This window comes from Bos javanicus, chromosome 6 (assembly GCF_032452875.1).
Source record: "Bos javanicus breed banteng chromosome 6, ARS-OSU_banteng_1.0, whole genome shotgun sequence".
Classification (NCBI taxonomy): Eukaryota; Metazoa; Chordata; class Mammalia; order Artiodactyla; family Bovidae; genus Bos; species Bos javanicus.
In genome coordinates, this window is record NC_083873.1 from 65242164 (window position 1) to 65259480 (window position 17317).

At 39.1% G+C, this 17317-nt stretch overlaps 1 protein-coding gene across 2 annotated transcripts in view; it reads right to left on the reverse strand.

The window, feature by feature from the left end:
- Positions 1–16266, reverse strand: part of GABRA2 (gamma-aminobutyric acid type A receptor subunit alpha2) — a 149632-nt gene extending 133366 nt beyond the window's left edge. Inside the window, exons 1-3 of one of the 2 annotated variants that reach the window (XM_061420064.1) lie at positions 16024–16266; positions 14971–15048; positions 12313–12428 (exon numbers count right to left, since the gene is read on the reverse strand). In XM_061420064.1, the coding sequence (XP_061276048.1) occupies positions 12313–12428; positions 14971–15041 (187 nt within the window). In that variant the 5' untranslated portion in view covers positions 15042–15048; positions 16024–16266. The remainder of the gene's footprint in view (positions 1–12312; positions 12429–14970; positions 15049–16023) is intronic. The other variant, XM_061420063.1, reaches the window with a different exon arrangement.
- Positions 16267–17317: the final 1051 nt, after the last annotated feature.

Sequence of the window (17317 nt, forward strand, 5' to 3'; positions counted from 1 at the left end):
TTCTCTTCTGTCTGGGAAAGTTTTTCAAACACACATACCATTCTAAAAGCACCTGATCCTTTCATGTTCTTAATGGAAGTCAAATTCCCTCCAAGTACTTAGTAAAATATTTATGTACCACTACAAAACATAATCTAGACAATGGGTTTGGGAATGTACTTAAGAGGTATTTATAGTTTTTCTCCTTTCTTCAATTTTCCTTAAATTTGAGGTGTAACTCTATTCCTCTACTCGATAGACAAGATCCAATTGTACTATTCATTATATCATATTCCTCAAATATTCACAGAATTTATGAATTACTAACCATCTCCACAAAATAGCTGAAAATAACAGTATTTCCTTTTTGACATATTTTTTCCTGTGGACACTATATCAGAAAAAGAAAACCTTACTTTTGCTTTAGCAGCAGTAATATCCTGACTGAACATTTCCTGTTAAGAATACTGAAATACTTTTATACAGAAAGAATAATGCCACACATACAACTAGGACAATCTTTGTGCTACATTTTGCATTTATTCCCCTAAAAAGGAACTACCATCCTGAATCTTAACAAAGATAATTACAAAAAGAAAGTTCTTATGACAGAGTACTGTATTTTTTAATTTTACATGAAACCATTTCTTATGTTTTTCATGTGCATGTTTTAAATATCTAAATAAAAAGGAATGCAAAAACATAAAAATTGAAATTCCTGAATTCAATAGAATTCGATAGAAATGAATTCATACTTTTACATATGCTAATTTGTTTAAAAATTATAATAATAACATGTTGCTGCTAAGTCACTTCAGTTGTGTCCAACTCTGTGCGACCCCATAGATGGCAGCCCACCAAATAGAGAGACATCAAATCTACCCTAAAAGTTACTTAAAATGCAAAAGTCAATGGAGAATTTGAGGGAATCTCTATGTATCTTATAAATTGATAACCTTAATATGATAATCTTCTATATGAACTCTCTTAGATTTATATATTAATTTTATTCTTATGATACTTTACTACTAATCATAAGATCTGTACCTTGAGGAATGAGGGTATCGCAAGTTAAAAACAAGTTTCCAGAATTCTGTGTTGGGTCAGTAACATTAAAATTCAAAGAAAATAAACTAAATCCTCATAATATTACAACTCCTGTCATTTTTTTTTAATTTCACAGTTCATGTCTACTTGCTAACTGATTTGCAGCTCAAAACATTAGGATAAGGCAGAACAGTTTAAAAAGAAAACTGAGAAATATCCAGAAGTTTCGACTGGAATTAACACTTACCTTTCTACCTCTAGGAAAGCCACTCTTGCCACAAATACCCTCAGCATCCCTGCTACAGACACAGATCTTACACTTTTCTGTGGCTATCACAATTCTTAGCTTGACAGCAAACATATCAGAAATCTCTCTTCTCTGTATGAGAAGACTTACAGTCCAATAAAGAAAAACATAGGGTGATTATTCAATGTTCTTAAAAAGGAAAGAATAAAGAAACCAACGTTAAGAGACTCAAAAGGCATAAAGAGCCAAAATAAGATGTGATATATTTCTGCAAAGACTTGGTCCTCTTTGCCATAGTATTGAACGTTTCCAGTATTTCCAGCAGGACCCAGCAAACTGTTGGCCCTTGGTAAGAAACAATGGAATGAATGAACTATGCCCACAGAGACAGAACTTGGCTAACTCCAGTTGTACAAGTAGAAGTGATTTCTTCTCTAAATTTTAATAGCATTTTCTGATAATGGAACATGTATTTACTGTTTCAAGTTATTTTGAGAATCACACTGTACCTACCTTATCAGCCCTCCAAGGGATTTCAATTTGCTAACATCTGCTGGATCATCAAAAAAGCAACCATCTACTTCTGCTTTATTGACCATGCCAAAAGCCTTTGACTGCATGGATCACAACAAACTGGAAAATTCTTAAAGAGATGGGAATATCAGACCCCCTGACCTGCCTCCTGAGAAATCTGTATGCAGGTCAAGAAGCAACAATTAGAACTGGACATGAAACAACAGACTGGTTCCAAATCGGGAAAGGAGTACATCAAGGCTGTATATTGTTACCTTGCTTATTTAACCTATATGCAGAGTACATCATGAGAAACGCTGGGCTGGATGAACCACATGGTGGAATCTAGATTGCTGGGAGAAATAGCAATAACCTCAGATATGCAGATGACACCACACTTAAGGTAGAAAGCGAAGAAGAACTAAAGAGCCTCTTGAAGAAAGTGAAAGAGGAGAGTGAAAAAGTTGGCTTAAAACTCAACATTCAGAAAACTAAGATCATGGCATCTGGTCCCATCACTTCATGGCATGGGGAATAGATGGGGAAACAGTAGAAACAGTGACAGACTTTATTTTGGAGGGCTCCAAAATCACTGCAGATGGTGACTGCAGCCATGAAATTAAAAGACTTGCTCCTTGGAAGAAAAGCTATGACCAACCTAGACAGAGTATTAAAAAGCAAAGACATTATTTTGCCAACAAAGGTCCATCTAGTCAAGGCTATGGTTTTTCCATTAGTCATAAATGGATGTGAGAGTTGGACTATAAAGAAAGCTGAACACCAAAGAAGTGATGCTTTTGAACTGTGGTGTTGGAGAAGACTCGTGACAATCCCTTGGACAGCAAGGAGATCCAAATGTCCATCCTAAAGGAAATCAGTCCTGAATATTCATTGGAAGGACTGGTGCTAAAGCTGAAACTCCAATATTTTGGCCACCTGATACGAAGAACTGACTCATTTGAAAAGAACCTGATGCTGGGGAAGATTGAAGGTTGGAAGAGAAGGGGATGACAGAGGATGAGATGGTTGGATGGCATCACCAATGCCATGGACAGTACTTTGAGTAAGCTCAGGGAGTTGGTGACAGACAGAGAAGCCTGGAGTGCTGCAGTCCATGGGGTCGCAACGAGTCAGACACGACTGAGTGACTGAACTGAACTGAAGGGATTTTATCCCCTGGAGACCAACACTACACCTTGTACATCTTTATATCCTGCAGATTGTCTGGCATGTCATAAGTCTTCAACACACGCGTTAGGGAGCAAACTAATTTCATTTGTCTCTTTTCACATTAACACATTGAGAAATAATGAACTGCTAACTAGCCAAGCTGTTCACTTGGCCACCTCCACTGCCAATATAGATTTCCACAACATGATTGAGCTGTATCAATCAAAAAACAACACTAACACAAATGGATCAGTCCTGCCTATGGTCCAATTTATCCATGTGCATTAAGGGGTGAAAGAGTGAAAAACACTGATTGCACCTGAGCGTAAAAGCTGGTGAGAAAACAACACATTGAGCGAGGCATACTTGTGCCTGAAAGAACAAAAATAACAATCCCTCAAAATTATGATTAAGGGCAATGCCTTTCTAGCTGCAGTGGCTGAAAGAAGCTGCTATTAACCAAAACCATTTAAGGTGAAAACAAGGCTTTAGTGTTAGTTCAGTAAAACGGAGAAAGTAGTCTCTGGGTCACTCACTTCAGTGATGCTGCCTTGAATTTTGTAGGAGATGCTGTTTGGGAAGAAAGTGCCACCATCCAATCTAATGCAACCCATTACTGCCATGCACTCACTCAGTCTACCTTTCCTATAAAATAATCACAATATATATATATAGTTAGAGCAAAATACTGAGAAAGAGTTCTACAGAACCTCATTCTAACCATTTCTGAAGAAACCTGTCTTAGCCCCAGTCCCTGACAGGGAGTGGGCAAGCAACACACAGCTTTAGAGTGAGGGTGTACAGATACTCAAAGATGTTTCTTAGTCTGCTTCAAAATATTAAAAAGAATCCAAAAGTCTGCATATTACATTACCATGTGTCTAGTTTAAGTTAGCATACACAATTTCTATGCAGAAGGGTGAGTACAGGCCCTATCCAAAGCTGAAGAAACTGATTTTGAAAGTCATGTCCAGAGTTTCCAGCCTCCCAAACAACATCGTGAAGAACTGAAGCTTGCAAACTGTGGTGCTGGAGAAGACTCCTGAGAGTCCCTTGATGAGCAAGGAGATCAAACCAGTCAATCCTAAAGGAAGTCAACCCTGAGTATTCACTGGAGAGACTGATGCTGAAGCTGAAGCTCCAATACTTGGGCCACCTGATGTGAAGAGCTGACTCACTGGAAAAGACCCTGATGCTGGGAAAGACTGAAGGCAGGAGAAGGGACAGCAGAGGAGGAGATGGTTAGATAGCATCACTGACTTAATGGACATGAATTTGAGCAAACTCTCAGAGATAGTGAAGGACAGAGTAGACTGGCATGCTGTCCATAGGGTCACAAAAAGTTAGATATGACTTAGCGAATGAAAAACAACAAAACAGCATCCTACTTCAGGGAGCTGGTATCTTTCTGTGTTCTATGCTTCATGCCTCCCACAAAATAATTTTCAGTAAAGAAGAAATGAAAAATAACTTGATTTCTATCATTTATAGATTTATCCAAAGCTACTTACACACTTTCCAGGTGGCTCAGACGGTAAAGGATCTGCCTGCAATGTGGGTGGGAGACCTGGGTTTGATCCCTTGGTTGAGAAGATCCCCTGGAGAAAAGCATGGCAACCCATTCCAGTAGTCTTGCCTGGAGAATCCCATAGACAGAGGAGCCTGGTGGGCTACAGTCCATGGGGTTGCAAAGAGTCAGACATGACTGAGCAACTAACACTTTACTTACAAATTTACACACTTAGGTGAAGCCATCCCAATTTATTTTCATTTTATCATTCTTGAATTAATCAAACACAATGTCTCCTGTAACTCTGAGCCAAACTTAAGTGGGTGGAGAAGATCTGGTGGCAGAGAGTGAAAGAGGCTTTAAAATCATCTTACGGCTGAGAAGGTTATCCTACTCTAGCAACTCTGGGGGACCTCAGAAGGCTGAGTCAGGAGAGAGGGGAGGCTGGATGCTCCACTGACTCATGCCTCTTCCAGAACATCAGCCCCATCACAGCTGCCGAATGAGGAGGAGATGCTGAATATCATAGCTTTCAAGCAGAGGCCTGATACAAGAAGCTTGCCCTGCCTCCACCTGAGACAAGAACTTCTCAAAGGCTCAATTCCTTCCTGTCTGCCCAGCTTGTCCCCTCCCTACTTCAATTCCAGATCATTTTCAGTGTGCTATCTCCTAATGTCTCCACCATCCCTCACCCCTTAAGATGCTGTTAAACATCAGGCATGCACTCTGAGCTGCAATACCCAGAGCTTATGCCATTCAAGTTCCTGACACATCCCAGCCTAGGATCGTGGACATACTCTCAGTTTTATGCCCCTAAAACCATCATCTGCATCATACAGTGAAGTCATTTTATAAATATAATTTTGCTCTTACAGGAAAATTCATTACCATGAACTGATGATGTCTAATTGATACATGTCATGACAACATGATATATTTCCTTTTGTGACTGGCTTTGTTTTCAAGTTTCTGTACATATATTAACACAAAGGTATGCTCCAAAATGAAACTAACAGCATAAAAAAAAAAACACAAAAAATACATCCTTTCTTTAATATTGGGTTATATGTGCCACACATTTATCCTTTTTTATAAGTTTCAGTTTTTATAAATTAAGGGAAATACTGATTGATGGCCTCTATTGCATTCATACTAGAAGTAGAACCAACAATGACAGGAATATCTACAAGTATTGAGTTCCTACTCTGTCAGACACTCCAAAAAAGGTTACATTAAATCCTTAACAAACCAATAAGTCAGATACATTTTACAAATACAGAAACCAAAGCAAAGGGAGGTTGAGTGGAAAGTTTTGTAGTTAATATAGTGTGGCAACAGAATTCAAATTCAAAGATGTTGCTATTCAGAGGTACTGATCCTAAACCATTTCTTCACAAAGTAATATTATGCAATATTGAAATCATACTCTCTCTTAGGTTCTGCGAGAGACCAGACTTTTTTTGTACTAATTTTTGTCCACTGAATATCTTATGTTTTAGTTTCATAAATCCGAGAGTAGTAAAATGCATAGAAACATCCATCTCTCTACAGCTGGAGGAAAAATATCCAAGAGTGAAGTTGGAACCTGATACTCAGATCCTAACTGTATAATCTGACATCATGTTCTTCATGGCCTTAGCATAAAGCTTCTTCAAGTTTTTAGAAGACAAAACAAAGCACTAGAGAAGAGAGTCTATCTAGACAAGCTCCTTAAAATAGCTTATCAAAATGCAGTTAAGCACATGGTACTCAATCTAGATTTCCCAGACTGAATCTATAATTTAGATGCCAAGCTTTGTCATTTCTAATAGTTGTCACTGTTGAGCACCGTCAATGTTAGCTGTCATAAATATATGAGGCCTGTCTAAACATCCATCTTCTTAGTGACCCTATAAACATGGCCAAAAAAGAAAAAAAATGTTGCTCCTTTGATTCAGCTACCAATTTGAAAGCCTCTTATGGAATGTGAAAACTCATAGGTGGTACCCAAGTTGTTAGCTCCAATGAGTAAAATGAAGATAAAAGGAAAAACTGATTCAGTGGTTAGTTTTAGCTAGTCTGAATATATGGTCTTGATAGATATGTTTCCAGATTTACAATAAAGTATGCCAACCAAGGGGCTTCCCTGATAGCTCAGTTAGTAAAGGATCCACCTGCAATGCAGGAGACCCCAGTTCAATTCCTGGGACAGGAAGATCCACTGGAGAAGGGATAGGCTACCCAATCCAGTATTCTTGGGCTTCCCTTGTGACTCAGCTGGTAAAGGATCCACCTGCAATATGGGAGACTTGGGTTCAATCTCTGTGTTGGGAAGATCCCCTGGAGAAGGGAAAGGCTACCCACTCCAGTATTCTAGACTAGAGAATTCCATGAACTGTATAGTCCATGGAGTCGCAAAGAGTTGGACACAACAGAATGACTTTCACTTTCACTTTCAAGCCAACCAAGACCTACCAATATTTTCTCCATCTGTTTTCAAGGATACTACCTTCTAAGATGACATTCTCCTTGAAGAACTCTCCTCTCTTATTCCTAACAACACTAATAGCTATCAATTGTACCCCACATCATATTTTCTTAAAATTTTTTAATTTAGTTGAACGGTGCCATTATCCCTGTGACATATATAGGCTAAGTAGACTCTCTCCTCCAATTTCACAGATGAGTAGATTAAGTCACAGATGGGATTAGTGAAGTCACAGATGGGATTAATAAATCATCCAAAGACACACAGGTGGTTCAAAGCAGAATCATAACTAACATAAGGCAAGAGCTGGAATAACTGGTGTAGTAATTGTTTCTATTCAACAAAAAGTCAACCTAATATGCTGATGCTGACAATGAAAGACCAGTAAGGTAAGGAAATAAAACTGTTCAGATGATTTTAAGGATAAGGTAAGTTCTATAGTTTATTCTTTTCATGAAAGTATACTAAATAAAAGAATAAAATTAAAATTCATTCAAGAAATATTTACTTCCACACTTTCTATGTTTCAGGCACTGATATAGATGCTTGAGGACCAGATAATAAAACTGGTCGAAACTCCTACCTTCATTGGCCTGAATTCTGGCAAAAGAGACAAAATAAGCAATTAACATAATGATTAAAAAATTATCTTGTGTATTAAAAAATAATAAGAGCCAAATTTAAAAAGGGAAAAAAAATACTGAAACTGAGTAAGAAGGATCAGAATTGCTAGAGGATGAACATGTTGTAGTATTTATTTTATTGGTCAGAGTAGGCCTTATTGAGAAGGTGAGATCAACGGATACCCAAGGCAGAGGAAATAGGGGAAAAGCTACAAGGAATATGCTGGTGTCTTCATGGAACAGAAAAGATGCCAATGTGACTATAGTAGTCTTAGCAAGAAGGAGAGTGGTGTGAGGAGAGGCAAAAAATAGGAAGACAGATCATGCAGGGCCTTGGAGGCCATCAAAAGAGATTTGTGTATTATTTTGACTGAAGTAGAAACCATTGCAGGACTTTGAGCAGCTGAGTGATGTCTTTGGACCTACAGGTTAAAGAGGAACCATAGTTCTGTACAACTTAAATGTTTATAGTGCTAGATGTAAATTATACCTAAATAAAACTGGAAGAAGAAAAAGATTAATTAATCTGCCTGCATAAATCTGCCTGCAATGTAAGAGATCCAGGTTTGATCCCTAGGTCGGGAAGATCCCCTAGAGAAGGAAATGGCAACCTACTCCGGTATTCTTGCCTGGAAAATTCCATGGACAGAGAAGCCTGTCTATAGAAGTCTATAGAGTCAAAAGAAGTCAGACATGACTGAGCATCTAACATTTCACTTCATAATTGATTATTAAATATCTTAAAATTTTATCATTCAATATATTGTACAACTTTCATCATGTATGTAAGTCCCAAACTGATTTCTCTTTCCTATATACTCATTTACATTTCATTACTAAGGAAATATAATAATAATTAAGTTTAATTATCCAGATTACTCATCAATATAGAGATGTTCAGTTTGAAATATTGACTCAAACCCATTCCCTCCTTATTATTAATTTCTGAGACATAATGATACAAATAATTTCCCAGAACTTTTTATTTGAAATAACATATGGATGTTCAGGCTAAGAATTTTAAACAGAGAGGAAACCACAATAATAACTGAAATTTACAACACTGTATTTACTAAGGTTTTGAAAACCTTCCAGTTATTATGTATTAACTCTCTACTATAGGCCAGTCATGGCTAAATCCTCTGCATATATCATTATAATTAATAATCATCAAAAATCCTAATAATAATCATTGTAATCCCATTTTATAGACAACAGATGTGTCCCCAGAGAGATGAAGTACTGAAAGGTCACAGGACTGCTCAGTACCCGAGCTGAGAATTTACCTAAAATCTCCGCAGTTTAAAGTTTGTTCTCTTCACCAAAACACACCACCTTCCTGCAGCATGATGCTCAACATATACCCTCAACATTCCCAACTCAAAAGGTCAGCCAGATGTGAGTAATCCCATTTTACAGATGATTAACTGGTCACAGAAAAGTTAATCAAGCAATCAACATTTATTTTATGTCTACCATATGCAAATCAATATTTAGTTCCTGAGAGTGCAGAGGATTTATGATACAATATCTTGCCTCAATAAGTTTACAATCTTGTTAAGGTAACAAGAGACACATAAAAAGATAATAAATAATCCAAGATAGCACATAATAAGTACCAAATGAGATACAGAGCCAACGACTGCTAAAGAAATTCAGCAGAGAGAAAATTGAATCTGGGTGTTTCAATTCAATCAAGGGTGCTACTCAAAAGGACCCGTGTTGAGGTGGTCATCACAGGAAAAGTTTAGTTCAGCAGAAAGGAGGAGGAAGAATGATTCCTCGGAGGAATTATTCCCCAGGAAGAGTTAATATGATCAAACGCCAAGGGTGTGTTAATCGCTCAGTTGTGTCCAACTCTCTGCAACCCCATGGACTGTAGCCTGCCAGGTTCCTCTGTCCATGAAATTCTCCAGGCAAGAATATTGGAGTGGGTTGCCATTTCCTTTTCCAGGGGATCTTCTCCACCCAGGGATGGAACCTGGGTCTCCTGCATTGCAGGTAGATGCTTTACCTTCTGAGCTACCAGGGAAGCCAGCCAAGGGAGAAGATGTGAATGGATTATCAAGAGAAATGGATAGATGTGTTTGAAGTGCAGGATGCATGAGTGACAAAGTAAAAATGAAGCCAGAGAAGTAAACTGTAAAAGTTTTGATTGTCAAAGTAGGAACCTATGGAAGGAGCAAAGGAATTGATTGAGTTTAAATGCTAGTACCTGGCATTTGCTTTGGTATACACTTTTATTTATGTAATCCTTTCAACAAACCTATAATACAGAAAGTAAATATATCATGTCATTGTAAACAGAAGGAAACAGGCCAAGGATGGTTTTAAGTGTGAAGATGGAGCAGGAATTCTAATCTAGATCAATGTGCATGCAAGGACTATACTCCTTCCACTTCCTCTTCATCATTGTCTACAGAAAGCAATGGGGAGCTATAAAAGGCATTTGATCAAGATGAGAGGGGCTTCCCTGGTTGCTAGCTGGTAAAGAGTCCGCCTGCAATGCAGGTGACCCTGGTTCAGTTCCTGAGTTGGGAAGATCCTCTGAAGAAGGGATAGGCTACCCACTCAAGTATTCTTGGGCTTCCCCAGTAAGAATCCTCCTGCAACGCGGAAGACCTGGGTTCAATCCCTGGGTTGGGAAGATCCCCTGGAGGAGGGCATAGCAACCCACTCCAGTCTTCTTACCTGGAGAATCTCCATGGACAGAGGAGCCTGGAGGGCTATAGTCCATGGGGTCACAAAGAGTTGAGCATGACTGAGTGACTATGTAGGCAAGACAAGAGGGTAATATATGAAAAGTATTGACTAACAGAAGACTAATGTGACTGTGAAATATTAGCACAAGTCCAATGTCAGAGAAGGACTGGGGAAGGAAGTCACCAGGCAAGAAGCTGACAACCCACTTCGTCTACTGCATTAACCTACAGAATGAGTGACAAGGATTTCTATTCAAATGCTGCTAATGGAAGTAAAAAGAATGGAAGAGGTATTTAAAAAGAAATATGAAGAGATAAATGGCAATGTCCATGTCCTTTAACAGGTAGTTTTTATGTTCCAACTACACACTGATAGTATAAATATTTCTCCTAAAAACTCACAGACAAAATCCAAGATCTAGCTCAAATATTTTAAGTTTTTTTGACAGCACATGATTTATTTAAAAATAATAAAATCTATACCTTGGAAAACATATCTGCCTTAGTGCAATCTACCTCTCAAACCACCATCATAAACTATGACAGCCTCATGCTAGGCACACGTCTATTGTATGAATTTGACATTAGCTCCTCGCTATATATATTAACATGGACAGTAATGCCTTATATTCATGGTCATTAGGCATGTTAATTACTAAGGAAATACTTTTTTCTATTAGTTTTTACTTTTAATAGACTAAGTGTATATTAAACAATTGAATTCTCTCTGAGAGACAGAACACACCGTACTTCTGATGTTATTCCTTCCCAGCACTTCCCTCTTAAAATGCAAGGTACCACTCAGGATTCAAGTCCAAAACTAGTAGCAATTAAATGGCATATTACTTAAAACAACTTGAATCTTTTCCAACTATTCTGACTCCTGGGCAATGACTGTATGATTTATACAATTGCCAAATATGTATAGAATTAACCATCTTTTATATTTTTCAAAGACAATATTGACATGGACATCCAGGTATTTAGTCACTACACATCTCTTCAAGCAATTTAAAAAGGCAAAGTTGCCAAATGGGTAATAATCAGGCTAACTATATAAACCTTTGGTCAGTACTAAGCATTCAGCTAATTTGTCTTAATTTTGAATTAGTTATTAAACTGAATATCCTAATCAGTATAACATACACTTGATAAATGTGTGCATTCATATATCTGCACACATATATGTGTGTATATATATACATGTACATATATGTACACATATACATATACACATATATATCATATTAGAACTGATGAGTAACACTATTTTAACCCAGAATTCTTTTAGGAATTACACATCTATCCTATTTACATCTAATATCCTTAGTATCATCCAACTATGCTAAAGGATAATTAAAAATTAACATATTAGCCAAGCTTAATTTCCTTTACCTGTATAGAAAAAATAAAATAGATTTGTTCTTCTGAGTTGAGAAAAAACATTTAAATTTGATTTCAAACTGTGCCATAGGCCAATAACTGAGGTCTACAGCTAAAGTAGATCCAAAATATCTTTGAAAGTTTCAAGAATGCTAAACCGAAGCTGTACCTTAGAAAAGTCATATGCATGTGTAAAGAAATATCATCACAGAATCCTAATAAGTATATTTGCTAAAATTCAACCCAGACACTCCTTTACATTTTTATGTTTCTCATTTCTACACATCTATACCAATCCGAAAATAGGCATCTGCAAAATCCAGTGAAGGAAATCAAAGATACTGAGCAAGCGTATCTATCCAATAATGTCACACTTCCATATACTCTAAGTTTGAAAAACTTAGCTGTTATCAATAAACTAACTTAAAAATTATTCATGCACAAAGTCTCGGTTCTATAGGACTTCAGGTATTCCGTAAAAGCTATGTTAAATACATTTTGTCTGTATAAGAGGAATCAGAGATAGTTATTTCATATACCCTATTTTCTATTATCTGTGTTTTTTAATACATAGCAGTGGCATTCATGTATCAAATGTATTAAAATATAAATATTACCTTTAACTTTTAAAGGCATTATTTTGTGTTTAAGAAAAGGAAAACTATTTTTACCTCCCAGTCCTGGTCTAAGCCGATTATCGTAACCATCCAGAAGTCTGTCTAGAATTCTTGTAAAGATGGTAATGTTATTTTTAGCCTCATCTTCTTGGATGTTAGCCAGCACCAACCTAAACAGATAATTTTACAAGCTGATACATATACATATATGTTTTTTGCAAGTGCCAACATGCTCTTCTTCCTTGATTTGAATTTTAAGGCTCCGTAAGCTATTTGTGCCACCCATTTTCTCCTTTTTTTTTTTTTCCAGTTCTATAAATATCAGTGTGTCAATGAGGAAGGTAAACAGTCTGTTGTAAATGGGTAATAAATACTAGATTATCAGAAGTGTGAAATCAAAATTATTTCAGATTCCTACCACTCAGCATACTGGGTGAACTATTCATTTCTTTCTAAAATCCATTCCCTAGGATACATTATGACTGGAGATGATCACATGCAGACAGTATTAGCAATGCTATCCTGCGTTTAGAAAGGTACAAAAACCAAAGGGATTCCTGAAATAACACTTCAGGGGTCTGAATATTAGTTGGAAAATAAATCGCCTCCTTGGAAGCACAAAATTTCTCTATCTTCCTCAGAAATGTCTTTTCTTTTCATGTCTTTTTCTCTTTTAAAGCAAATATGATTTTCTAACTTTGGGTATACCTCCACCCAATGGCCAAGTGCAATATAGACATCAGGGAAACTCCGCTGGCTGTGTTCCAGGCTCCAGTATAGCCAGGAGGTGGAGGTGGGCTCTGAAAGGATCAGCAGAGCACACAAGAGCTGCAGATAGCCTTGGAGGAGTACCCCTCCGACCGACTGGCCTCTATGGAGAGCGAGCAACAGAGGTCATCCAAAGATTAACATGCCCAGCTACTTCGTGTGTGTGTATGTGTGTGTGCGTGCATGTGTATGTGTGTGTGTGAGTGATATAAATTTGCAGAAAGAATAAATGGTCTTAAAATATCATCGGAAGACGGTTAGAAGCAGTGATTTTCTCCATTATTTCTCCAACAGAAAGCCAGAGACCTGATTTTGTGACATCCAGCAATTTGGTGCAGTAGCAACTGGATGTATAAAACAGAATGTCCCTTTTCACTGCCATTTTTTTCCCTCAGAATGATTCAGAGATTTAAATTACTGGTCCAAAAAAAGAATCATTTATATAATAGAATAAAATACTGGCATGAGCATTACTGGTCAAATATAGAACAGAAAATTAGTAGAAGAAAAATATGGTTAAGTTCTGAGGATTTTCAATGATTATTAACTGACCACGGTTTGTTCACTCCTTTAAAATCAAAGAATATATGTAATTGCATTCTGATCAAGGTGCATTGTCCAAAATATCATTGACAGAATTCATTTGCATTTAAATGATTGTACAGCTAGTAGCTAAAAATAGTCTAAATACATGAACAAATTCATAGCCAACTTCAAACAAATATTCTCTTCAGAGAAAATATTAAAATTGTGGTATAAAGAAACATTTTAAAATTATATAAGAAAATTATTTCATACGTTGAGCCCCAAAAGTTTCTATATTGCCTTAAGCTAATTTTAAAACTAGTCACTAAGATAATCATAAAGTTCCACTTAGAGATTTTCACTGAAATGTGTTTTTTAATTAATGTCACATTTTCTTTCGAAAGTCAATATTAAGATATTAAATGAGGAGCTATTTTACAAATAAAAATACAACTTCATAAAGAAATTTCTTCTCAAGTCTAGAAAATATTTTCATTCTTTAACAATTACTGAGACAGGAAAATTAAAATGTAAAAGGGAAATAAAAGTATTATAAAATCATAAATACTAATTTTTAAAGGAATAGTTACATAGACATTCATAAGAATCTTAGACTTTATTAACTACTCTGGTATGTTGAAAACCATATCCTAAATTTAGGCACTAAACAGAAGATGCCCACTGATAATAAAAATCAGAAAAGACTGCAATTAAGAAGAAGTTGTTGAAAACAACAGAAATTAGAATTTATATTTGTAGAATATAGGCAAAACAGAATTTGTTACATTTTCAAAGTAATACTGTTTATGGCAGAACCATCTCAGGAATAAAAGATTTCTAAATCAGTAACATAAAAGTTATTAATAAATCAAGGTTTCGTTTTATTGTTTGTGATTGTGAAGTTGTATACTACCTCCACCTAGAGGTTTCAGATTCACACATCATTTAGGTTTTCTATGTTGACTAAAAGACCCGAGACCATTTAAGCAAAAAAGGAAAAGAGAGAAAGAAAAAGATTAAGTTATCACAAATCATTTAGTTTGTGCTTTTCCGTTTGGCTTAAAGGAAAACTGATGGCCTCTTTATTGAATCGTGGTGTTATTACTATTACATATAACAATCACTTCAATTATTTGCAAAAATATGCCATCCAAAGAGTATTCTTTTCTTCTGTGATTTTTTTTTAAAGAAAATGTTGTATTCACTTTTGTATTTTATCGCTGCAAACAACAAGCAGCAAACTTTTAATAGTCTTTGCCACTTTACAGTTCTATTTCCTGGTACTACCTTTTTTCATTAGAAATGGTCTTTCAAAATACTTCAGCTCCTCAAAAGCCACCTCTGTCTGCATTGATGGCATTCAGGAAACACACCTTTACCCTGAATTTAAAATGGCAAAACAGTAAATAACTGTCTCACCTGGCTGGATCCCACGCCAAGAAAACAAAAAGCAGCAACTGCATATTGGAGCTGTTCAGTTTCGTCTTCATCACCACTCTTTGTATAATCATGGAAGAAAAACAAAATACACTTAAAATTACATTCAGTCATACCATCCAAATAGCCCAAAAGAATGTCCTTTTATCTGGGAACTGGAGTTAAAGCAATAGAGATGATTCCAGTGGAGTGTGTATGGGATGTGATGATGATTGAAGGACGTTTGTCCCCCCACCCCTTTCTTTTTTTTTCTGGACAGAAAGATAACCAAATAATCAGACTTTGCTCTGCCAGGAACTTCCCCCAGCCCCATCGTCAGCAAACGCTGTTTTGTGGTCACACACGTAAAAAGAATACACGGGACCCTGCACTGACATATGAGCTAGAGAAAAGAATGGGTAGGAGAGGAGAGTGTAAAGGGGGAGGAGAGACGGGTACTTCCTGCCACAATCCCCCAACCAAGACCACCCCCGCATTCACCACGAGAAAAGCAAGGGACAGCCAACCCACTTTTTTCGATTATTATTCTTTCATTACAGTGAACTGCAGTTCTCACGACTTCACTACTTGACTCCCTTTCAAATAAAAATCGAATAAAAACACCTCCCTCCCTGCCCATTCACAGTTGCCCAAGACCACATCTTGGAGGCAGCCGGGTTCGGATTAACTGCTGCGAAACGACGCGTTTGACAGCTGCTCCGGAGCCGAGGACCACAATCCGAGCCGGAGCGTGAGGCTCCGAGATCCAACCGAGGCAGGCGGGCAGCGGCGATCACGGTGTGCAAAGTTGAAGACTATAAAAGAGCCAGGCTAACGAGCCGGGAGGCTCGGATCTTATTAGAGTTGCAAATAGGCTTCTCGTGAGGAGTATCGACATTATTTTTTAAATATGCTGGGGCGGAGGGGGCGACCTGAACCTCTTCGGTTTCCAGGGAACATCGGAGAGTGGAGGGAGGGGAGATGAGCCATGCACGGGAAGCCAAAGGTAAACGGGGAAGCAAAGATCCCTATTGGGACCCGCGTGTGCGACCTTACCTGAAATGGCAAGCAGAACTGGTGTTTTCCTCCTTTTGCTCTGATCTTGAAGAGACAGGAAACTTGAGAGAGACACTGACTGCAGCAACCCGGCGAGCCGGGAGCGATGGGCTGGTGGAAGCAGGAGAGCGCGAGGCGCGGCGGCGGCGGCGCGAGGAGTAGAAGGAGGCGAAGGCGTCCGTAGTGGCGGTGATGGGCGGAGGAGAAGGAAGAGGAGGAGGGGGAAGCGTTGGCAGGAGCGGGCGGGGTAGGGGGAGACGCTAGCAGAGGCGCGGTGCGCGCAGGCAGCGGCGGGCACGAGCCCCACGCCTAGAGGAGGAGGAGCCAGGCCCCGGAGGAGGGCTAACGAGTTTCCCGGGAAAGCAGGGACCCCCGCCCCGCACCCTCTCCCAGATAGCAGGAAGCCGCGGCCGCCCGCCGGGCACCTGCCGCTGCACAGCCCCAGGAGGCGGCTAGCGCCCGGGTGCGCCGGGAGCACCGCTCCCCGCGCCCACGCCGCGCTGGAGGAGCGGAGTCTACGCGCCGCCCAACACTGCGCCCCGCGGCCGCCCTCCGGGGCTCCCTGGAGGCCCCGAGGTTCCAGGGGGGGCTGCCGGCGGGTATTGGTACGGCGTCAGGGTCGCCGTGTGTCTGGGCTGGCCCTAGATCCCCGGGGCCTCGCCCTGCCGCCCGCCCCACAACGTGCCCTGGCTCTGGAGCGACGTGTCTGTTTAGGAGAGGTCGGGCTCCCGCTGTAGGGCGAGGGGACTCTTCACGCCTGGACTTGGCCATCAGCGCATCCACGCCGGACCAAGTTCAAGGCAGGTTGCGTGGAATCAGACAGCAGGAAGTTTCTTTGATTTCCCGAGCCCCCTTGATGTACCACTCATTCCTTCACACTCCTGCCATCAGGACCAATTTCCCTTCAAATCTCTGAGGGCTGGAGATTTCCCTGGAGCTGGTCTGTCAAGTCCATTTACACGTTATTGAGAAACTCGCTCACTCTCAGCGGTTCTTTTACCCCAATATCTTCTCACAATCGTCCTCCCCACCTGGTGATCAAGCTCAATCAACAACTCGAAAAGAAGTTTGCGTACTTCCCACCCCACCCACCTCCACCCCCAACAAAAAAAAAAAAAAGAGAGAGAGAGAGAGACCTGCGACCTGCTGTGCTTTTGCTGCTTCTGTAAATTCTTTCCGCAGTGGGGGAAAGGGGACGGGTTTTAAGGTTTTTAAAGAACCCTTTAAGGGTTCTTGCTGGCTAGAGACCTGCTGTAATTTCAGTCCCATCGTATGCTTTCAGCATTGTGTGAGC